Genomic DNA, 25,608 nt, shown 5'->3' with positions numbered 1-25,608 from the left:
ATCAATTTAGAAAGGAACAGATATTCGAATGATCAGCAGCAACAGAAAAGAAAGTCCCATTGTCAGCTGGATCCCGTATACAGCTCTTTGATGGTCTTGAAGTTGCAGCATGGCAATCTAGAGCAAGGTTAAGGCTATGTCGATCACACAAACCACATTCAGGAGAAAGCCCATTGAGTTAAAAACTCTTCTCCTTCCCAAGTGACCACATTTTCCTCTTTTTAATGATTGTCCTTACATGTAGGCTGTGAATAAATCGCCTTCACTTTTAATTAGTTAATTCCCTCTTTTTCCTTAAAAAATAAAGAGTAACTTGTCATAATCTCAGATGTCACCTAACTGCTGGGTAGGAATCAGCCACACCTGAATAGCAGTCCCTGGAGGTGTTATCTTTGATCATCGGCTATGTGATTTAAACAGAGAACCACCAGCTTGTCAGCTGGGCCAGAGGATTGGCCCCAAATAATAACCAATTGATCAAATTGGCATGTGCTCACAGAGGGGATTTCAGAGGGCACTGTTTTCAGTTCCATTTCCTCTCTCAAGGCAGATGGGAGTCATTTCAAACAAAACAAGGACCCTACTTTTTGTTACTTTAAATTCATCGTATATTTCAATCTGAGAAAAATGATGATTTTTCACTTTGAACAACGCAAACTAATACTGATTTGTCTTCAGTGATGAAATACAGACTTATGTGATAACCTAGGAGCATTGACCTGAAAACATGTCTCTTCCTCCCACGATGGAAATTATGATTATATATTATAATTATATATATATAATTATATATATATAATATTAATATTAATATATATATAATTATATATATATAATATATATAATATATATATTATAATATAATTAATATTATATATTATTAGGTATCAGTGTATACTGACCAACATAGATTATAGACCAGGACTTACTTCAAATTCAGGGTTAAAAACAATGTGGCTTAAAAATTGTTTCCTTACTTTCTTCATAGCTTTCTTATTCTTTATTATCACTTTGCTGTAAACTTCTATGGTGCTTTTTGGCCAGTCTCCAGGCCTTGCATACACACACATCCATACTCATGCCTGCACACACACACACACACACGCACGTACACACACATTTTTCAAATTTAGCACTAGGGTTGGGATACTTATGTATTAATTTAGTTTGTTATGGAAAAGTGCTCTGATAATCTTAAAATATCTTGACACTTATATGATCAGTGGCTTCCAACCAATAAATATGATTCATCTGCTTCATTCGTTTTGGGTCATCATAAATTTAATGGGAAGCCAAACCTGGCCACCTCGCCTTGGCAACAATTTTCTCTATACATGTTTAAGGTAAAAATGTTGAGAGTTCTTACCGGGCTGCGCCTCTGTGATCAGCAAAAAGGAAGAGAGAACAGATACCTAGTCAGAGAATGATGGATCAGTCAACAGGCTTGGGTAACAGAAGATTTCATAAACAGCCAACCAAACATACACTCCAAGTAATCAGGCCAAAGAAAGACAGGCAGTCATCATGCCTGTGGCTTATTTAAACCATGAAGAGGTTTTGGAGAACCTTACAGAGAAGCTATCTGTGATATATCATAGCTTTGTTAATGGGGTGTACTATTTCAGTGAAGTGTACAAAAGAAAAAAGACAGAAACATACAAGACAATTTCACTGACAGCTTTTAATGTTTTGTCATAAGGAGTTTCTCTCCAGATTATTTGGGGAGGAGGTTTTAGAGACTAGGTACTATAGAGAAAAGTGTTTCCCACACAACAGGGTGTTAGCAAACACCATAGATGTAATATATTTCCCATGTGATTTGCACTAAATTGGAGCCTCCCCACATCAGACAGTAGGATTAGAAAGACCTCTTGTTTGCCTGGCTCTTCTCTTTGATATCCTATGGAATGAGTGTTGGTGAGGACTTTTTTTTTTGAAGTGTCTGTTCTTGGCCTGGTGATTTGGGCAGTCTCTACCAAAGGGTAGGAATGTGACGGAAAAGACGAGGAGCCCCTGACAAGCACAGATGGCAGTAAGAAAACTGTCCAGCATCAGTAGAACAATGGTGGACCAGATGTTGTCTGTAAGAACACAACCAGCAGACATACGTCTTCTCTCCTTCACTTCTCAAACCTGGTTTAGGGCTGCTATCAATTTACCCCAACAAACTCTGATTACTCTCCCTCTTTAGGGTTTTTCCACAGTAACAATAGTGACTGTGATGTGAGTAGGGAAAGAAGTTTTTCTCAGAGTTTTGGTTTCAAAATATGGGCTACCCCATGAAGTTACTAGAGGTTATCTGTGACCTCTAGTATTGCCCAAATCCCCAAATCCAGGCCGGAAGTGCAAATACGTAAGTATCCAGAAGGTTGCTCAGATGAAGAGGATGGTTCTACTCTCTGGAGGGTGGACAGGAAACAAGCCTCTAGCGTTTTATACCTGGGAGGCCTCCATGGATATCTGGTCCAACTGCCTTTTTAAAAAAGAGGGGAAAGTGAGGCTCTGAGACACACAGCTAGTAAATGGGTAGAGCCGGAGACAGAGTTTAGGTCTCTGGTCTCATTCTTACTTTACATCGTCGGAGGGCTCCTAAAGCAGAGGACGATGAATGCTTACTTCCTGTCTTGAATGTTTTGTGACAAAACTCATCACTTTGAACATGGTTACTCTAGTCATTTTTACTTATAATATTTGAGACTTTCTCATATGCCTTACGTTCCAGGTTCTGCTCCATATTTTTCTCACCTTTCTGATAAATTTGTCTATATGCGTGTACATAATTTACATAAAATCAAAAAGTCCCCTTATGAATATGTATTTCTAGGCTTAAATTCTTTTATTGACTAATTCATACTGTGTTTTGAGAGGAATTCACTAATGAAAATTTAGATTTTATAATTCTTTTAATGACCAGACTAAAACTCTTCTCTAAGAAAAAATGTGGGAATATATGATTTTAGCTTCAATTTCATGGCAAACAATTCACTTTTAAAGGTAGCATAAACTACAGCAAGAGGAGATTAAAAGTGACACAAATTTCCCTAAGATGAAATTATGAAAAAAAATGTAAAAATAAAATGCAGATTGTACCCATACAGAAGCAGAGCCTTACATACAAAGAAACTTTATTCATTTAAGATTATAGAGAACACTTTTCAAAATAATTTCAATTACATTAATCTCCCCAAATTAAGTCATATCTTAATTTCCAATGAGTGAAAAACCTGTATTTTTAATCAACAGTTCCTGCTCGTATTTTTTTTTTCTAGCGAAAGACAACATCATAAGATAGCATTTAAGAAAGTCTGCTTGCAAAATGCCTTCATCTGGGAAAAGCTGTTCAAGTTCATGCAGTCACAAGCTTATCCAGAATCGAGAAGACCCAGCTAGAAGCTGTGGAGAGGTCAGACCCAGAAAGCCTCACAGTCCATACTTAAGAGCTATTTGAAACCTTCAAAAGAAAAATATTCTACACGTCAGATTGAAGGGCTTCATATATGTTAATTGTCACCATTAAGGTGCATAACGCAGCTGTATACTGGTTCTGCTGAACAACAATTCTGACAGCAAAATGTGTATGAGCCAGGAGAGAAGGGCCTCTGTTAAAAGTTTTATTTTACTCTTCCTCATTTCCCAAGAACGTTGAAGCCTTTAGCCTTCTACCTTTGCTCTACCAATATATGGAATTAGCTTCAAAGGTGGAAGGAAACTCATTCGTGTCTGGTCTCAATAGATTCTATAAGCTGAACACTATGCGTTGAGCAGCAAACTCAGATGGGTGCAGGGCAAGGAGCGGGGTGCTGTCTGTAAGGGCACGTGTCTTTCACAAAGCTTTGGTGAACTCGCCACCAATCGGGTGCACCCACGCCTGCCCTGCAAAATGTGGGCCTACTGCTGCCAGATCTTCAGAGAAGCGGCACATCCGGATGTTTTTTTTTTTTTAATTTCAAACATCCTGGCTTTTAAATGTGAGCTAAAGTTGTTTTTAACTACACAAGCAAACAAAACACTTATTCCGTTGTTCAGAACCTGCAGGTGGCCAATTTGTCACTGATTGCAGGCTTCGGGGTCTCAAATAATAAGCTCTCAGTAGATTTTATCTACTGTTCTTATTACTTCACCTGATAACTCAAACAGGGACTTTGCAATTGGCCTATTCATTTTCTGAACAGTTTTCCTTTGTTCCTATTTAAATATTAATTACTCAATTCCTAGATTTCTCTTGATCTTCTGACACATTCTGGAGAAGGTTTTGGAAACATTTTATTATTCCCTCTACTTTTCTGAAAAGAGATAGTTCTGACTTTGTACTTGAGGCTATTTTCGAAGTGGGCATACACTAATAATTTGTGATTTGGTCACTAGAATGAAGACTTTGGTTAGAACATGTTGTATTTCTAAAATGCATATAGTTTGCAACATGAATATGTGTTCCTAAAATAATGTTTCAGCCTGTGTCCTCACAGTTTCCACAGTGTCCTTATTCCACACTAGCTTTGCTTTGTTATTTTTTGCACAAAAGGATTAATTTAAATTCAGCCTACTAGGATACCTTAGTCGTAGCCAATGCGAGTGTTTTAAGATATTTATAAAAAGAAGTAACCAAACACAATATGTCTTGCTCATCAAAATCACTAAATCAGCCTCAGTTTTTGAAGCTTTACAACGTCCTCATTTGCTAAATTCAGGGCTCTGTGGAACCAGAGGAAAATGCGTGAAAAGCTACAAAGCACCAAACAAATATTTTTATACGGGCTAGTCACAGCAAATTCAGTGATTCATGTTAGAGCATTTTCTAGGAACGAATTAGAATATGTGATCATTATGCTTATTATTTTGATTCCAGCCAATATTCTTACTTGCTTTTAAATGCTTATGGTGAAGGCCAGCTATCGGGCAAACACTTCTCCCCCACCCCCACCCCTTGTAGGTGTTTGTGTATATTTAAATTTGTTCCACTGAATACCTATCATATCCAATAGGACTTGGTTGAGATGATCTTCTGAATCTCCATTGGGAAGAGAAACAAACAGCCTGCTGGATGTCATTAAGACTGGACCAGATTGAGCAATCCATAAGATGGGCATTTCCAAAGGAAAATGAGGCAAGGAAATGGGAGGGGGATTCACCCTTAGAAACAAACAGCTCACAATGAAAAGGGTTACTTGGCTATGAGGGTTAATGGCTATGAGGACAATAGGATGGAACCCAATGAGGAACAGGGCATTTTTAAGGCACCCCAGGTCAACTTCAGGCCACATGATTCAGTAACATTTGAAGTGGCCAAATTTGGACAATTCAGAGAAAGACTCAAGGTCAAGAATAAGCACAACCAGCAAAATGTAAAGAAAGGCTACTAAAGCATACCAACACAATTGTATGCCACAAAGGATGTGATACATACTTGACTCTCAATTACTCAGAGGTGGGCCATTCATCTTAGTATGAGCCATAGTGATAATAACAAATGCTTATTTTATTTTTAGAAACGAGAAGACATTGGGTTCGTATTTTGATAAATTGTAATATTTTGATCTCCTTTTTTGTTCTTCTGTATCTTCCACTTCTCCTCCCTCCTATCACCCAGACTTCCCACAAGTGTGGTACCCTGCAGGTGGTACGGAGACTGCCAGGATGGGGGCAAAGGACAGGATGACATGTTACAGCACTTATTGCAGTGTCCACTTAGGTGAGGTAAGTACAACCAACCACCAGCCCCTTCTCGGTGCTCATTAACATGGAAACAGCATTTCCATATTTTCTAGTCAGCCATGTATCAGCATCCTGAGAACGTGTTCCCAATACACCAGGCAACAGAGACGAGAAAGGTGAATTTTTTTTTCTTTAGTGGCTCTGTTTCATTGTTGTCCTAAAATAAACAATGATGTAGGTACATCATAGCAGATTTTTGCTGCCACTAAAAATCACCCACTGATACTAAAACGGACTGTGGAAGAGTTGTTTTGCACTTTATAAAGATCCTCTTTTTTCGTTTCTGACAACTCCAGAAGGGGACATTTTTCTGATGAGATGAAAAATAAAATAAAAAAGACCCTTTCCTAGGCCAGCTTCAGAAGCCTTCATTCACAGATGCTATCATGTTGTGCATTAAACAAGAAATTAACTTAACAAAGTGTTTGCCTAGCTTATGGTATGTATGTGTAGCCTGACTAATCCAAGCAGAAGCTGCAATAAATAACACTTAATACCTAAAATATTTGATCACATGCCTGTTTTTGAGGCAGACATAGATCTTTACAAAATTACCCTGTGGCCCTTAATAACAGGCTTGTAAAATCACTTAGCAACCAACTTCCTTTATTCTGCACGGGGCATAATTAAGCCTTGTCCTCGTTCACAAAGGTTTGTTTTTAAAATTCAAAATCTTGTTTAGGTGTTAAACACAGTCAATCATTGGATATGCAGATGATGAAAGTGAACAGAATAAATAACATTTGGCCAAAATCTGGAAAGGACTTATTCCTTACCGGACTTTTCCTCTAAAAAGCATAGCATGAGGAGGAAAAAGAAGAGAAAAATGAGAGAAGTGAAAAGTATTTTCAAGAAGAAGCAGGTCAAGCCTCAGAACAACCTCACTTAAAGCAGCTCTCAAGGAATTGCTCTTCTAATGGTTTCCCCTGGGTGTGTGACACAGTCATTCCTATGCCACTGGCTCTGGCTTGAAGAACGGCAGAATGTGGCACCCCAAAATATGCTACTTTGGTATATTGATCACTGTGAACTGCAAGCATTTGAAAACGGTAAATGCAGGGAGATGCTTTCTCTGAACAACCCTCATCTGTCTAAAGATAAAGCCTCCAAAAGAATTGTCATCAGTCCCCTTCCCAGGGGTGTTATCAATCAGGAAGGATTGACTCATACCATGGAGAGGAAACCAGAGGTGGATCCCACGCCCTGACAACTTTGTCACAAACTATTCTTTCCATCTATTCTTGTAAGAGCTCTTTTACCTTTCCTAAAGATCAGACACTCTCCCTTCAGAGGCCTACATCCCCTCCCCTAATTCAGAATTCTAAAGCCACCTCTTTGACTTACTTATTTTTCCTGGGTGTCTCCCATGTATACAGGAAGTCTCCCATGTATACACTTGTTAATAGACTTTGTTTTTCTCTTATTAACCTGTCTTTTTGTTAGAGTCCCAGCTGAAAGCCTATGTGGGTAGAGATAAAGTTTTGCCTTCCCTGTAAGTTCCAGCTGTAGAGGGCATTGGTGTGGCCTTCATTTGAGCACATTGTAACCTCTCTTTTGAATGCTTTTATCAAATAGCTTTTATCAAATAGATGTGTGCCTTGAAGATAGAAAATTATGCTTTGTGATTTGGAAGATGACATAATTGCAATGCAGCTGAGCATGGTCATAAAACTAATACATGAGATTATCCAGAAACTCCAGTGTTGCCAGGGAACCCGGTACCCATCATCTTCTCTCAAGATACCCTGGCTAGAATCACCAATTCTTTCATCCCATATTTTATGTCTCCCCACTCCCCACGGACATTAGCAAATTACTTTCCTGGTGAGTGGTTGCTAGCCCCTCAGAATGCTCTTTTATTTCCTGGGCAACTGTCTTGGTGAGGGCCTCATGTCTGACTGATGGTAGAGCTCCACTGGCCTTGTATACGCACTTCCTGGCTGATGGTCCTATTGCCAGTTTTATCTCCTAAATTCATCCTCTGCTCTACCTCCAGAATTATTTTTCAAAATAGTGAAGTGAATATATTACTCTGCCCTTCAAAAACCTCCCAATCATACAAAAATTAGAACGCATGCTCCATTCTATGTCAGTTAGGCCTTCACGATGGGCTCCAATTTACCCTCACGTCTTCACCTTCCACCGCTGTTCTGCATGAAGCTCACACTTAACCTTGGAGGCTCCTGGTCATCTGAATGTTCGCTCCACTCACACACTTCCCTGCCTTCTGCTCAGGCTGCCTCTGTAGACTTCGAGGCCTTCTCCTTCTCCCTCAATTACAATTTTACTTATTCTTTAAGGTCAGGACCTTTTCTTCCATTGAGGCCTTCTCCAATGTTCCCTGTCAAAATCAGTTGTTCCCTTCTCTGGTTTGATCACAACACATTCCTTTTGTTCAAAAGAACAAACTCATGTTGAAGGTTTTTCTGCTTGCCTGGCATTTATTAGCCTCAGAAAAACCAAGGTACGCATTGCTAGCATATTTTTTGCAGTTCTTATTTTGTCCTGTTTTATTTAGGTGTCTCCACTCGATTATTAACTCACAGTAATGGTCATGAGTGGACTCTCTCTGGTCCCAAACATAGTGCTAGGCACACAGGAAGCATTCACACATGTTTAGGAATTCCCTTTCTAGGGGCCATTAAAACACTATAAAATGCATAGTATCTTTTAAAATACGGAAAGATGAACTGGTCTCTGAAATAAAGCTGAATTGTATATGCCCCAAGGGATGTGACCCTCTTTGTAATGGTTCTTTCACCAGCTCCTATAAATGTTTCACTTAACTCCTACTTAACTCTTGGTCTCTCTGCTATTAGTGACCCCAGGGTTGAATACATATTACAAAGGCTCCCAGGAAGTAGCACAGCTTTGTACAAACATTAGTATAGAGCTGTGTGATCAGATCTTGGGGCAGGGGTGGAGAATGTTCTCTCATAGCCAAAAACTAATGCTGCAGAATAACTGAGGGTCAAGATAGGTGCTGACATTCTTGGTGCTTTTGGTCCCAGACCCTTGGTAAGTAGCACAAAGAAATGAAAGTTATTAAGGTCCATGTTCTCAACCTACAGATAAAAAGAAATTCTTGGGTTAAAATCAAATAGCTTTAAAGGAGTTGTCATGGAAGGAGGAGAAGGAGCTTTTGTATATTTAAATCAGCTTAACCCCTTATTCTCTGGATGCTTTTGAGCAGGCTGTACTGCATCTCAATTCCGTAAGGCAGGGATGTAGATTTGTTGCGGAATTGTAGGAATTTGTTGTGGAATAGTTGTAGGAATGTTATGAGAATTAAATGATGTGGATGATATTGAGCTAATGTTTACTGAGCACCTTTACCTTTACCTTGGTGTCCTTGTTATTTCTAATTTAGCAGTGAGGACAAGGAGGCTTAGATAAATTCCAAGGCCACACAGTTACTAAGGAGCAGAGCTGGGTCTGGTTCCCAGCTTACCTACCTCCCCAGACCCTGGTCGAGGTGGGTCTATGGCACAGACCAAGTCCCCTAAACTGATTAACCCATTCTCAGGGCCTTATCAGCATTGGGATCTAGAAACAATACAGGTAAAGGCTCACAGATCGAACATCCTGGAAAATAATCTTGGGTCTTTCCAAAGAAAACAGTTAAATAATATACCAGGGCTATCTATCAGAGCAGGTCTCAGGGAATGAGCTTTTCAGAACGTGAACTTATGTTTCTAGGTATGGTTTCAGATCTTGGAATTAAACTGATTGTAAGGTAAATTTCTCAGCCTTTTCCTAGAATTAAATGTATTGAATTAGAATCACAAATGATAAGGACTCCTCCCCCACCCCCGCCCCACCACCGCACACCTTCCCAATCCAGACTTCATGATGATTAAACCATTTTTATTCAATATGTTGTTTGTTTTAATTGTTAGCAGTTCCAACACCTAGGCTATGAGCTCTGGCTTAAGGACTTCTTCAGAATGTCACACGAATGAACAAAGGGAAAAAAACCCTCTAAGACAATTCTCCTTTGGGGAAAACAAAGATATTAATGAACTCACAGCATCAGAGTTGATTTTTCATTGTAGAAAAGCTACTAAGATAACTGGAAAAGAGATGTATACCCCTGGGTGCACTTGTACAGAGAAACTGAATGAGTGAATTTTTGGACTGGACAAAACATATACCTAAAATACAATCAATGAATCATCTCTCATGCAGGGATTGTCCTGTGCTGTGGCTTGAGAAAGCATAATTCTCTGATTTGCAAGCCTTGTTGAAAGGCAGCTCACCCTTACCCTAAACCACTTTCTAGTGCAAGGAGTCATTCAAGTTAGGTCTTGTTGAGGCCTACATTCTGTGCAAGGGGCTCAAAAGCAACAACATTTACAACTGAACTTAGTTTAAGACCCAGAGCTGAAGCGAACAGAGGTGAATGAAGAAAGTACACAGCAGAGTTTAGTGATCCTCACACAGAGGTTTTGTGCTCTAAATACATCCTTGCACTCTTAACAAGGAACCAGCTGCCATGGGAATTTGGGGCACCAAGTTTCATAAGAGTGGAACCAAGACACGAAAAAACCAAGTCTGACCTATAAGCTTCTTCAGTCTGTAGCCGTTTAACCTTAAAAATAAGATGGCTGTATTTTGGATCTTTATATTTAACAAATGAGATTTGATTATAAATATAACCAGTTCTTATCAGTTATGTATGACAGAAATTGAAAAAAGATAATTCATTTAGATATTTATTGGGTATCTAATAAAGACAAGACACTACTCTAGGTATATTGCTGAACAAAACAATAGGAACAATAGACAAAATGCTCCAATAAGCTTATTCTGGGGGCCAGAGGAAGGAGATAGGCAATAAATAATAAACATAATAAAGAAGCAAACTATCTTGGACTTCAGGAGATGCTAAATGCAATTTTTAAAAGTAGAGCAAATAAAGAGGTTTGGGAATGCCAGGGTAGAGAGTTTTATAATTTTTCAATAAGGTAGTCAGGGTAGGCCATTGAGAATGTGACTCTAACAAACTCCTGAGCCTGAGAGGGACGCCACACTGTGGCCATTTGGAGGAAGGAGGCTCAGCCAGGGAGCCAGGTTAGAGTGGAATGAAAAGGAAGAGTGGCAGGTGGTACCCTGCAGGTTGGGGGTGTCCCCACCATGATGGTCTTGAAGGCCACTGCAGAGATTTTGGATTTGTTCTGTTCCAATGCAGCGTATGGCCGTTACTTAGCAGGAATTCTCTGGTGTGGGGGTTTAGTAACTGTTGGTTGCCGAGAAGAGCCATAGCTGAGACAGATGAAGCAATCTCAGAAAATGCCTGGATGTGACATATGCTGTCATTTTCATTACTCTTTGGAAGCTGATTTTGATTCCCTAAGTATCAAGTTAAAAAAATAAAACAGAGATGGGTTTCAAATAGGTTAGGAAGTGGAAAGGAGTTTGTACTGGGCAAAACAGAGTGAGGCCAGTGCATCTTGCCTTCCATGTCTGTTGGATGCTTCAGGATAAGAGTTCAGATGGGCTCACTGGCCCTGTACCACTGCTATGCTGGTAGCCGATTCCAGTGATGGTTCCTACCTTCCATGGGCAGTGAGGGGCTGTGTGTTAGACAGAAAGAAATCTCACCTATACTATATTCTGTTCATTATGAAATTTCCCCCAGTCGCCGAAGAAACATTTTCTGACATAATGAATTTGAGTGATTCATACTCTAAGAGTTTTTTTTTTCCTAAAACAATTAAAAAGTACATCTATTGCTGTAGATTATTTCAGGCACTAAAAAAAAATTCTCCCTCAAGGGACTTTTTTCTTATATTGTTATACTTATTTTTATACTGTGATTCGTACACTTACAGAAACTTCTTAGTACAAAAATAAATATAATAGTATAAAAAAGATAAGACGGTATGTACCACTAGGTGACTGAAACCTGAGGCTTTAGTTTGGAGAACAGGGGCGCCTGGGTGGCTCAGTTGGTTAAGGGTCCAACTTCGGCTCAGGTCCTGATTTCAAAGTTCATGAGTTCGAGCCCTGTGTCAGGCTCTGTGCTGACGGCTCCAAGTCTCAGAATCTGTGTCTCCCTCTCTTTCCCTGCCCCTCCCCCCTCACACTCTGTCCCTCTCTCAAAAATAAATAAACATTAAAAAAATAGGTAAGAGACAGACATCTCACTGGATATGCGGGTTCAGGGGAAGAGAATTATGACAAAATACTGGCACTCAGAAAAGAAGAACATGTTAAGTTAAACTTTAAAAAAAGAACTTGCACACTGTAAGAGAAGAAAGAGAGTTATTGTTCGTATTATTCATCCATCCAATATTGCAGGAAAATGGGTGAACTGCAAGGGGAAAGATCAAAGAAATGGAGAGCCATAAATCTGCTCTCCTTCTAAAATGTGAGGGATGTACATTGCATTTTGTCATAGCAAAATACCAAGCTCCATTTCATTTCCCACAGTGAAGAACATCCATCCATCCACCCAAGTATTTTCTAAGTACCTCCTACGTGTCACTCAATGTTGTAGGTCTTGAGGGAAAATGTTGTAGGTCTTGAGGGAAGGCTCCACCCATGGGCTAAAAACCTGAGGGTCTGGGTTCTTACTGAATCAATCATAAAATATACTGTTACAAACTTATTTTCCAAATCGATTGCTTCATTACAGAGCCCGATCTACTCCTTTTAGGTCCATCAGGTAATAAAAATAGTTTTACATTCAAACTGTATACCAGAAGGACCAACACAACCAAGGCAGAAGAACATAATGATATAAAAATTAGCCTTTTTGATGATAATTAGCACTGTAATTAAAAGCATGCAATTCAGGAATTTCCTGCCTGTGGTTGAGGACATATTAATATTTTTATGTGTCAAAATTGTGGCTATATTGTCTCACTTAGATTTTAAGCTGGTAACAGAAATTGAGGATGTTAGGCCTCTAATCCTGGTGATCATGTTTCTGAAACCGCCCTCCCCAATCAGATCTAGTTGTCTGAGATAGAACAAGATGGAAGAATCTGGAGTTATGCAAGGAAATTCTAATTCTTACCCTCACAACATGGAACAAAAGACCATGTGGTCAGAGGGCCCAACCAACATTAATTGGCAAAATAATGACGAAGGCAATCCAGATTGAATTCACATTCTGCCCATTTTCTAGAAGATAAAAATATCCAACACACAGATTTCTTCTTACCAGCACAGGATGGGCATGAAAAGTATGGAAAAATGATATTTTTTTTCCTAAAAAAAATTAGTAATAAAGAACAATAAATCTCAGGTATGAAACTAATTCTTCTGCAGTCCATGGCTTATTAGAGTGTAGGAAAGAGAACAGTATGTTTTGAAAAGGGAAGGTCCTACCCATTTCATCATCTATCCTTCTCTGTAAGGCCAGAAAAAAAAAAAAAAAAAGAGTGACATCCTATGTGTCAACTGGATGATTTTTGGTCAGGGTGCCCACAGCTCTGTCTGGAGGGGGCTTCTCAGAATGCATCAGGGATATGGGATCTGGTCACAGTGTTTGCTCAGTATTTGCAGTGGGGTGTGGCAGCTTATATATCTGGTCTAGATCCAACTGATCATGTGTGCCCTGTGAAGCTCTCCTTAAAGAGTAGAATCCAAGCTCACCCTCTTCCCTTCTACCAGCTGCACTTGAGGTCTGTGCTGAGCACTTAGCATCAGAATGCACTCCTTAGCCTCCCCTTGCACCCTGCAGCAATCTTACTGGGAGCGAATGACAGTGTGTAGGAGACTGGAGCTCTCCTCCCCCACTGATGACTCTTTGTTTTTACTGAACTCGATGGGGTGCTGAACCTTCTGCCAAAGTGAGGACAGGAAAGGGGGTGGTGTTACCAAGCAGCGGCAAATTCATGGATTTCACTCACTGGCAGGCTAATTTGGGGGTGGCAGGGTGGGTGGGCCACCTGGAATAGGCAAACAGCACCAGACTTTCTCCAGTTCAAAGCTATCGCCCTCTCCCCATATTTTTTGAATAAATAACTCTGTTATGGATTGCAAAGCACCAGGAATAAGCTTAAACTAATAACTCCTTCTGAATGCCATGCCATATTCTTTAATTCCTTATAGCACTCAATCTTATAGGGGAAGGGGAGAAGGCACCAACATATATGCCAGGTGAGGTCAACACCTGCTCCTACATCATTTTGCATGCCTGTGCTGGGTTAACAATTGGTTTGATATTTGGATATCAGCCCTCTTCTCCTTGACTTTGCTCAAGTCCTCCCTCTCTATTTTTATATTCTTTCTCACTCTTGCAAATGTCTTAAAGAAAAGTGGAGATGAAAGGGGAACTGATACTTATAGACCCCCTCCTGGGAGACAGGCACCTAACTGGGCATAATCTCTTGTTCTCTTCACATTAGTCCTGCAAGAGGATGGATATTCTTGTTCCCATCTTACAGATTTGGGATCTGAAGCTCCACGTTAAGCAATTTGCCCATGGACACAGATAACAAGATATAGACTCAAAAGCCTGTGTTCTTCCTACTCAACCAATGTGCTTTAAGGAAATGTTCTCTTTCTTGGTCTTCTTGCTATAACCCCAAACTGCCCCTAAAACAGAAAGCTTTCCACAGAAGCTCTTGAGTCAGAATACACAGTAGAGTATTCACCCTTAGAGGGATTTAAAGATAATGAAATTATAGACTCTTACTCTGTAGATGAAAATAACCTACTGTGTTTTTAACTCGGCAGAAAGGAGGCAGACGCTGAAGGTCAAGTTCTGGTCCTCAGACTTTCAGCAGCGTCTCTATCTTTCTGAGTTAATTTCTTCTGTAAAATGTGATGATCACCACCTCTCTGCCTGCTTAGTAGTGTGGCTGCTCATTCCATCTTTCTGATTATGACAGCATATATAAACTGTAAACTATTATTATAATAAAACTTCAACATAAAAAATGCTGACTGATTAGGAGAACTGAAAAATGTGAGCCATATAAAAACGAGGTGTCATTCCTTAACATTTAAAACAAAGGTGCCTGAAGTCTTCATATAAAATGAGAGACTTTTAATAAACTAGAAATCACACATGACACAGCAGTAAGGCTGCCTGAATTGTCAGCTCAGCCTTGCTCTCTTGTCACACGGAATGGCCAGGAGGTACTGTAGAAGGTATGTCCGTGGATCGAGGGGGAAGAAAGCTTGGGAGGTGGGCTTCTGAGTTGGGATCAAGAGCCCTGAAGGGCTCATCAAAGTGATAGCCTTCAGAGTGATGGTTTGTGGGTACTCAGAAGTTGTATGCAAAATGTTTTTGATGAGCTAATGAACTTTGAATTTTTCCCCTGGAAAGAGAGCCAATAGCTTTCATCAAAAGTAGTATAACATAGTGGGTAAGAGTTCTGAATCAGAATCAGATCTTCTGGGTTTAAATCCCAGGAACTTTGCTTATTAGCTGTGACATCGTGGGTGAACTTAATTAATACTTCCATGCCTCAATTTTCTCATCTGTAAAATGTGGGTAGTAATAGTACTTAGTTCATAGAGTTGCTATGAGGATAAATGAATTAATATGTGTGAAGCATCTGACACACAGCACTCAAATTTTCACAGCTGCCGCCACCACCACCACCATCAGCATCATGACTTTTCAAAGTGGTCTTAGAGGATGTTGACAGGTATTCGCCATGAATACTCTTGTTGTTCTGATTAATAATAGGTATGATTTACTAAGGTTCTTAGCTTGCCCCTATCAGAGAACTAACTGATGTAGCAGTATAAAGATTATTCACCTCAGTCAAACTCAGGACAACTCTGAAGGGACAGCCTAACTGTAGAGTTCCCATAGGGTCAGCTCAGGGTGCTGTTGGGCATGCAATACAGCTTAACTTCCCCTTCTATCCACCTTACCCCATAGGAGTTGAGCCCAAGGTCACTCCTTCATAAATAAGTTGCACAGTAAACTTGGAGTTGGAAAAGGAGATGGTTTGTCCTTTGTTAATCCTCTAAACAGCACAGCTACAATCAAGGACAAAAGTTACACAGAGATAGCATTCGGGCTTACTAATTTCTTTCAATAATGAAACAGCCTGCCTCAAAAAAGCAGTGTACTTTGCAAGACAGAAGAAGCACTATTACTACTGAAAGGGTCAGTATCAACCAAACAAGTTGGTATTTTAGTGAAATTTGTTTCTGTTTATCTGCTCCTGGCTAGCATGTTGCATAGCATCACTCATATTTAGAATTTAGCGATTAGAAATTTTTACAAGGAAACTTCCTGGGTTCAGTAGAATCTGGGAATAATTTGAAGGTAAATGGGGAAAAAATCCATTTCCTAATGAACTCTCAGAAGTAATCTGAGATTATTTAAGATACAATGGCAGAAATTGTCAATGCCCACCACTGTCCATTTACTCCTTTGTCTTTACCTAACAGAACCCTGCCAAAGACTACATTTCCCAGACTCCCTTTTAGCTAATGTGGCCATGGGACTAAATTATGGCTAGTGGTAGTGATGTTTGCAGACTCTGAGTGAAATCTTTAAAGGAAACCACGTGCCTTTTACTTTCTCTTTCCTTCATCCCAAGGTTGGAACATGGAGACGATTGATGGTAGGTGGTAAGGCAGCAGTAGCCTCAGAAAGGTGAACAATAGTTTCTGGGTTCTTGAATAACCTCTGGACTCGGACTCAATTACCCATCTGAGGTGCCTACCAGTTTTGACTTTTACATGGGAGAAAAGTAAACCACTTATTTTGTTTAAGCCATTACTATTTTGGTCTGTGTTAAAGCAGCTGTACCAATATTCTAACTTGTACAGATACCAAATCAACAACTAAAATCTAAGTGCTGTTCATTCTTTGCCCAATCAGCATAGTATCAGGAGACTACACTATGAAAAGAATAGAAATGAACATACTTGCCTGTGAGTTAACACTTACATCACCCCCCTCCTTTTTTGGTTCTCTGCCTTATCCTGGCCCACATTATATTTTACTTCTGTATAAAAATCAAGGGCCAAGGCAAGATCTGGACTGAAATTATGTTTATTTGTCTATATAGTAGGATTTTTGCCAGCAATTAATAACCCCAATTTTCTATGCTGCTGATGCTTTGTTTTGGGAATGAGAAATTTTCAGATAGGTTTATATTATATATATACATAGATGTATGCATTCATTCATTCAACCATCCATCCATCCATTCATTCATTTATTGAGTAATTTGACCATGTAGTGTGTACAGGGAGCTATTCAAATAAAATGAGAAGCAATTCATGATAAGAGATATCAAATGGGTTAAAATTCATTGATACATATTCATAGATGGCTGAGCAGAACAAGCGAAACATAACTTAATCTTAAAATTCTTTAAAAGAAATAGAAATGAGAAATCCAACATAAGCCATTGTTAGGAATCACTTGCCATTTAGAATTTCCTCTATTTCTATTAGAGTAATGATTGACGCTTCTGTAGCATAAGAACCATAACCAATGTGAAATATACCGATATATTATTAACTAGTGTAGACTCTATTTCTCTTTTTGCACCTGAATTAAGTGTAGACATGTAAATGTCTGATTGCTTGGTTGGAAACATCTAAAGTTGCAAAAGGATCTGCCATTTTTATCATGGCACTAACTGGATTTCAGAAGTTTTTTCTAGTGATCTTGTACTGGAGATAACATACTGCATATGTCATTTATGAAATAAATGGGGTACACGTGGGTTATCTAGAAGAGGTTACGGATTCTAAAACCAAGAATATATTCTCAGTTACAATCTCTCTTTTTACTTATGTATGTCCAGAAACACTCTTACCTTTCCCTAAAGTAGCAACAACAGCTCATTCCCCTACATTAAATACCAAAAATCACAAATATTGGGGAATCCTCATAATGGGCAGAGCCAAGTTCCCACATCAGAAGGAACCTGGGGGTCCGGGGGATGGTGGTGGTAGGGGGATCTGAGAGACCCTTAATTCATGGTGTTGCTGGTATGCAGAAACAGCCTAACCTTGTAATTACTTTCTCTGAGTGCTCCCATCTACATTTCCCACTACCTTCCCTAACCAGAGTTTTAACCACATCATGTCAAGATACTACCATGAAAATAGGTGCTGAGAAGAGCTCAGAATAAACCACTCTTCTTGCTGCACCATCAATAACACAGCTAGTTGGAGGAATATCTGCTAGATGACCCGGCAAACATATTCTTTTTGATAGAGGGGATTTCATCTTTCCTAAATGCAACTAGCTTTTGGCCAAATATATGCTGTATGTCTGCAACAGTTTCAGTAAGTTCTCTTTTCTTTCTTTTTCCTTTTTTTTTTTTTAAGTTTCTTTCACACAAATCTGTTCATTTAATCCCATGATCTTGTCTTCTTACACTTACCCCTAGGTAGCTTCCAAATGCCCACTAAATGTGTTAGACCCTATGGAAAGGTGGATATAAACTGGTTTCAGGAGCTTAGGTAAATTTTAAGTTAATTTAAAACAACAGTTCAGTAAGTGAAAAATGATTTGAAAGATGTCAGCTGAAAAGTCAAAATGTATGCATTTAAAATGCCCCTCTTACTAGAAATCACTGATATTGCAGCCCTAATTGTGGGTTTTAAATCCGTACTTTCCATTGCAGAGGGAAAGAAAGCACATATATTTCATGGCTCCTGTTTTCAGGGAGACATCTTAAAATAGCAAGTGCGTATATGATTAAAAATCACCTGAAATATCATTTCCTGTGGTTGATTATTATTAACAATCATTTTATTCATCACTAACAGCAGTGATAAAGGCCATTATAAGCACTAAGCACTAAGGAAGGCATCATTATAGATTTTATTCATCCCAGGCAGGCAAATACTTATTCTCAGAAGATAGATGATTACAACTTCTTTAGAAATTTTTGTTGAGTTTTTAAAAGCACCTCAAAAATGGTTCAGAATTTATTATCTACCTCTGTCAGGGGGTTGCTGTAGGAAGATCAGATCTTTCTGAAGAAGATGCCAAGAACATATTAGCTGCTAGTTTGAGAACCTTCATCTGTTCCTTACATCTATTTTTAGAAAACAGTTGTAGCATTTAGCAAACACCACTGAGAAAATACTGTACATGTTGGAACCCAGAATTCAGCAACTATAGAAATCTAGTAGGTGGGAACTGGGGGAAAGGAGAACAAATTGTAGAAAAATACCAATTTGAATAATGTAAGTAAGGTCTGCCTATATTTTAGGTGCCTGAAAGATGAGAGTATTTAAAACATTTTGATAATAAAATATAAGGAAGATTATGGGCTTTAATATCTTTATTTTTTTATTTTATTTTTTTTTCAATATATGAAATTTACTGTCAAATTGGATTCCATACAACACCCCAGTGCTCATCCCAAAAGGGGTTTTAATATCTTTAGATTATGATCTGTGACATTAGATTAATGTTTCTTTTGGGAGCAGAGCAATGGAAATGTTGTTGTTGTTGTTTTTAAAGAAAAATAATTTCCTTAGTTTTCTTCCCATGAGTTTCTCGGTGTTATATCACACACAAAAAAAAGACACTATGATGTGTTTTTAAAAATCACTGTTAGGGGGCGCCTGGGTGGCTCAGTCGGTTAAGCGTCCGACTTCGGCTCAGGTCATGATCTCACGGTCCGTGAGTTCGAGCCCCGTGTCGGGCTCTGTGCTGACAGGTCAGAGCCTGGAGCCTGCTTGGGATTCTGTGTCTCCCTCTCTCCCTGACCCTCCCCCGTTCATGCTCTGTTTCTCTCGGTCTCAAAAATAAATAAACATTAAAAAAAATTAAAAAAAAAATCACTGTTAGTAGGGGCACCTGGGTGGCTCAGTCGTTTAAGCATCTGACTCTAGATTTCCGTTCAGGTCATGATCTCACAGTTTGTGAGTTTGAGTCCTGCATCTGGCTCCAAACTGGCAGTGTGGAGGCTGCTTGGGATTCTCTCTCTTCCTCTTTCTGCCCCTCCCCAGCTCTCTAAGTAAATAAACTTAAAAAAAAATCACTGTTAGTAAATATGTAAACCTCATATTATTCTTAATTGCTTCAGAAGTAACTCTGAATAATCTTTTTGTTATTTTTCCTTCTTTTTCAAATGCTTGCAGGAATGTAAGCCAAAAAGAAATGTGGTCCCATGTATTTTTGCCATTTTGCAAAGCACAAAAACAATTACAAAATGAGCATAGTTTTCTAAAACAGAAGGAGCTGTTTAAGGTTTACATAAAATTCATAAAAGGGTGACCACATGCCAGCCTCCGGTTTAAGGGGTTTCTGATCTATTTAGCACGTATGGGCGGAACACAGCTCTCTGTCCAACCTCATCAAAACTTGGCATAAACACCACTCACCACTGGTGATGGGGAAAGTGCAATGTTGCCTATCGATGCCTTCAGCTCATCCACGGTCACAGCACTCTTAAGAATGTCTTTAGATTGTAATGGCTTAATCTTGATATTAAATTTCTTGTGTGATTCTTCTTCCTCTTCCGATTCACTCGAAGAATAAAAGTGCTTTCCTTTGGTAGGTAGAACACAGTTAAAGATACAGAACTCTTTTTTCTACTGGGAAGCAATGATAAGTATAAGACAAGAGTGACTGCATATAGAGGCAGCAAAGGTATCCTTAGATGGCAGGAAATCAAAGCAAAATACACAGACAAATAAAAGAGCAGATTAGGAAAGGGTTCAAATTTATTTACCTTTCCTTGGAACATGATTAAGAATGGTGAATTTCTAGGAGCAGTAGTATAAGGTGCTACATTTTTGCTGCAGGTGGCCATTTGTTATGTCCCACTCAGTACAAACACGGACAGGCCCACGGGAGCTTTCCTGTCTAAGGAGAAAGGAAGGCCACTCTTGGGATGATTTGTGATGAGTTTCCAGTACTTTAGGGATGCTCTGCCCAGAGATGGTTTGTGAGGAGAGCACAGGTAAGAGCTATTTTCTAGTCACGATAAATGACATGGTCATATCAGGTTTTAGCAGACAACCTGGTACCCAGAATTTACACAATCTTTCCTCAGCACATTTTTCTCTTTCTCCTCTCTCTCTTTTCTATGAATAGATCAAGGCAAAATGCCTGCTTGTTAGTGATCAGGCTGTTCTCTGCTGTTTATTCATTTCTAATATTAGGGACAACAGGACTCAGGAAGTTTGGACTATTTCTTATTTCAGCACCTTTTCAAAAATCTGAATTTATATAGTCTTCTTACAGAAAATAAAGATTAAAATAAAAATAAAATAAAGAAAGGATATAGCCGGGTTCCTCGGGTCTGATGCTATAGCCTTCTTCATCCAGCTCAGGGGAGTTCTATAAAATAGAAGTGCACATTAAGCATTTATTATCCTGACAAAAATCAAGGAATTATTAATTTTCCTTCTAGAGCTTTCTACTTAAAGATATAGACAGATCTTTTATTTTAACCTTTGGAAGTGAATGCCAAGCAGTGTATGCTTAGATATTTATTCAAGGATACTTGGAGAGTCTTTCTATCAGAAAAATAAACTAGGAATCAACTGTCAATGAAAGGAAACATTCAAAGAGCATTTATCATGCATTTCTTATAGGCTAAGGACTGTGCTAAGCAATATAGGGGAATACAAAATGCAAATTATTTTTCCTCTGGAAAATTGAAAAGTATTTTGGTAGGCAAAACATTTTAAAAAGATATAAAATACAAAACATCAGGCGCCTGGGAGGCTCAGTTGGTTGAGTGTCCGACTTTAGCTCAGGTCATGATCTCACGGTTCGTGGGTTCAAGCCCCACATTGCGCTCTGTGCTGATAGTCTGGAGCCTTCTTTGGATTCTGTGTCTCCCTCTCTTTCTGCCCCTCCCCCACTCATGCTCTGTCTCTCTCTCTCTCTCTCTCTCTCTTAAAAATTTTAAAAAATAAAAAAAAATCATTGATAGGGGTTTGAAGGAAAAGGAAATTAGTGAAGTCCTGCCTTTCAGGAGAGATGGAGAGGGTGAAGGGGCGGGGGGTGGCGGTGGTAAGGGAGAGGCTGTAAGGAAGAGACACTAAGGCAGGAATGGATAGCATGGTTCAGATGGGGAAAGAGAGAGGCAACAACAAAGATGACTGACTGCAAGGGAAGCTGCACAGTGGGAGAACATAGGAAATAAGACCATGGATGGCCAAAGTTCTGGAGGAAGAGTTCAAACTTCATATGGTTGCTGCAGCTTCTCAGGGTAGAAAGTAGCATCTTAAGGTGTTTTGGAAGCATGCTTCAGGAATAGACTGTGGGCAGAAGAGACTGGAGAAAGGAAAGCTCATTCAAAAACTTGTATCAATCAGGGAAGATGTGCTAAGAATATGGACCAAGTTGTTGTTGGTGGGAAGTGATTAATCTTAGTTCTTTGTAACATCTGGCATAGGAAAAAAAAGGAGAGGGAAGGTTCAAGGAGACTCCAAGATTTCTACTGTCAAATCCTCAGGGACTGCTGGTATTTCTGACTGAACTAATTGTAACAGCAGGCAACTAACATTTTTAAAGAAAGGAAAGATAAAAGAGAATTTGCATGATTGGAATTAGTATTATTATCTTTGGGTTCCTATTATATGATAAGTACTGTGACTCCCACTTTATTTCATTAAACCTTCATTAACAATCCTATGTGGAAAGAATTATCCCATTCACTGAGGAGGAAACCAAGAGAAATGAGATGCCATTTTGCAGGAAAACACACCCCAGCGAATGGCAGACCTGTGCCTGGACTCCAGATATGTGAGACTATACCCTTATGCCCTAGTGATGAGGGTGAAGCCATTCAAGGGTGCCTCTTTTAAAGTTGTGGTTAGAGGCCTGGGTGTGAGAAAGGGACAGAGTTGGAGAGAGAGATTTTGGAGTCACTGAAATGATAAAAGCGCTATGACCATAGAGAGAAAGAAAGCCTGAATGCTATGGAAAAAAGCCACCATTTTAAAAAAAAAAATTTTTTAACGTTTATTTATTTTTGAGACAGAGAGAGACAGAGCATGAACGGGGGAGGGTCAGAGAGAGGGAGACACAGAATCCGAAACAGACTCCAGGCTCTGAGCTGTCAGCACAGAGGCCGACGCGGGCTCGAACTCACGGACCGTGAGATCATGACCTGAGCCGAAGTCGGCCGCTTAACCGACTGAGGCACCCAGGCGCCCCAAAAAGCCACCATTTATTGAGCATTTATTGTTTGTCTCTTGCCCTTCTTCAGTACCTGAGGTTATTTATTTTTTTTTAATTCAAGTGTATTGAGGTCACTTCCCTGATAAAAACCTGACCCTGGCTTCTCACTGCACTTGGAATGAAAGCCCAGGGCCACTGTGCAGCTCACAGCCCTGTCTGACCTGGCTCCAGGTCTGAGATTCCCTTCCCGGATCCTCCTCAGCTGCAAGGCCTTCATTCTATTGTTGACTTTTATGGTTTGAATACGTAAGCTCTTTCCCATTTCAGGGTCTTCATAAGTGCCATTCTCTCTGCTTGGAATTCTCTTCTCTTCAATGTTCAGTCAGTTAACCCCTACTATACTTAAGGGCTTTGCTTAAGGGTCACATCCTCCATGGGGCCTTCCTCACTTTCCCCTCTCTCTGCCCAAAGCAAGATGACATAATCTCTTAAGAATAAAACCTTTCTTATTACTTCGAGAAAGTGATGTCTAATGTATAATCACAACGACAATTCCTATGTGACCTGATTAGTTTTCAGGACTAAACAAATTTGAGGGAAATTATGCTCCATTTAAGCATTCACAATGTTGACCAGGGATAGCGCTAGAGTGTAGGGTTTAGAGGGGGTAATATTACTTTGATGAGTAATTTGGTATTTTTACTGTCATACTTCTTGTTTGCTTACAACATCCCATTTTTGTGTATTAAAGAATCCTACAAAATATAATAGAGGTCTTTCTTGGTAAAGAAGAATTAACTCTGGGAAAAGAAAGCATATTTTCTTAATATTTACTAGCTTCCTTTATAACATTATTTGTGAACAATTTGGATTTAGGGTAACAGAGGGATCGGCATAGATTTTAGGGACTTGAACTGCTAAAAATATCTAAAAGATCCCAATCCCAGGAAACAGATATGAGAGAACCAGGTGATGAGGTTGACAGAGTGACACGTTTTAGAGTGGAGGAGTGGGAAACATCAAGAATGTAACCTGCTGGGGCAGCTGGGTGGCTCAGTCGGTTGGGCATCTGAATCTTGATTTTGGCTCAGGTCATGATCTCACAGTTCCTGAGATCGAGCCCTGATTTGATTCTCTCTCTCCCCCTCTCTCTTTGCCCCTCTCCCACTCTCTCTCTCTCTCTTTCTCTCTCTCTCAAGATAAAGTAATAAACCTGAAAAAATAATTTAACCTGCTGAGCTTTAGTTTTCTTTTCTATAAAAGGCAAATAATATAATGCAAAAAGCATTTGCTTTTTAAGGCTGTGAGGATTCCACGGCATTTAATATTATGACTGACAAATAGGGAATATTCAACAAGTGGTGGTATTATTTACTGTACAAATAAAGTTATTATCAACAAATATGCAAAAGCTTTAACATTAAAATTAGCTTTTATGCAAGGGAGGTTTGGTCAAGACAGTCATCTAAAGAACATACATGCAAAAGCATTTTGTAGGGACTGTGAATTTAGGTACCTACTGTATAATAGAAATGATCTTTGATGTGCATATGATTTACATGTTTTATATGATTAGAAATCCAAGAATCACTGTGGCTGTCCTGTTGTAGTTGGTGAAGTGGGTGTTGATGTAAATCAGTTTCCAGGGGAATCAGGTGGAGAGTTTAGGTGTCAGCTGAGAGTCACCCTCACTCATTGAAAAGCAACAAGTGATTGTCACTTGACCTGGGAAAAGTCTGTACCACGAGGTTCTGTGAATTGTTTTGTGCTATGGTCTGAATGTTTGTGCTCCCCTCAAATTTATACGTTGAAATCTTAACCCCAAAATGATGGTGTTAGGAAGCGGGGCTTTTTAGAGGTGATTGGGTCCTGAGGGAGGAGCCATCATCATTGGGATTAGTGCCCTTACAAAGGAGATCCCAGGAGGTTACAGCTAGAAGGTGCCATGTACAAACCAGAAAATGGGCCCTCAACCAGACACACCAGACACCGAATCTGCCGGCACTATGACCGTGAACTTCTCAGCCTACACAACTGTTAGAAATAAATTTTTGTTGTTTAGAAGTCACTAAGTTTATGGTATTTTTGTTATAGCAGACTGAATGGACTAAGACACTATGAGACCAAACCCCAGAGGTTAACTGATTGACTTGTTTCTCAAAGCTGCTTAGAAATAGAACCAGGACTGCAACATTTGGACTTAATATTTAAAAAGGCATTTTTTTAAAACATGTATCATAGGCTAGGCAGGAACTAAAATAATCTGCAAATAATGAGCTCATTGAATCCTTTCAACGATGTTATAACGTAACTACTGACTTCATTTCTGTTGGTCAGGAAATAACCATCCCAAAGCCACACACAGAGGATCAATCTGTGGAGGGGCTAGGTCATGAACCCAGTCTAACAGACCCTAGGGCTCTGAAACTCTGTAACCACCCTAAGCATGCCAGGCACTGCCTAATGAGATGGAGAATGTTTCACTTATTTCTATGTCTTATTATAAACATAAGAATGCTTCAATTCATTTTCAAATTGTGAAATACTTAATAAATAAAAACAATGTTCTGATACTCACGTATCTTTCCCAATCAATTTCTGCATAAAATCCATTTGGTGCCCCGTTACTTTTCTTCTGCAATAAATTTGAAAATAAATTTAGAAGAGAAACATTTGAATAAGAGACAAGGAACAAAGAACACTTAACTCTTATCTGTATTTAGCAAGAGCTATCAAAATCCAGCACTGGAAAGACAAATTAGAGCAGCCTATTAAGCAACCACACTGGTGTAACTGAATGGTAAATTGAGCTGCCATGAGACTGCATAAAAGAGCTTACATACTTATTTCACAAAAGA

The 25,608-nt window shown here is 39.3% G+C and overlaps 1 protein-coding gene across 1 annotated transcript in view; it reads right to left on the bottom strand.

The window, feature by feature from the left end:
- The window catches only part of SGIP1 (SH3GL interacting endocytic adaptor 1), a 200,216-nt gene that overhangs the window by 79,872 nt on the left and 94,736 nt on the right, over positions 1–25,608 (bottom strand). Inside the window, exons 4-8 of the mRNA XM_027058950.2 lie at positions 25,329–25,385; positions 20,902–20,956; positions 19,996–20,171; positions 6,489–6,500; positions 1,367–1,378 (exon numbers count right to left, since the gene is read on the bottom strand). Of these exons, the coding sequence (XP_026914751.1) occupies positions 1,367–1,378; positions 6,489–6,500; positions 19,996–20,171; positions 20,902–20,956; positions 25,329–25,385 (312 nt within the window). The remainder of the gene's footprint in view (positions 1–1,366; positions 1,379–6,488; positions 6,501–19,995; positions 20,172–20,901; positions 20,957–25,328; positions 25,386–25,608) is intronic.

This window comes from Acinonyx jubatus, chromosome C1 (genome assembly GCF_027475565.1).
Source record: "Acinonyx jubatus isolate Ajub_Pintada_27869175 chromosome C1, VMU_Ajub_asm_v1.0, whole genome shotgun sequence".
NCBI lineage: Eukaryota > Metazoa > Chordata > Mammalia > Carnivora > Felidae > Acinonyx > Acinonyx jubatus.
Note: the sequence above shows the minus strand (reverse complement) of the source record. Positions and strands in the feature narration are given on the sequence as shown.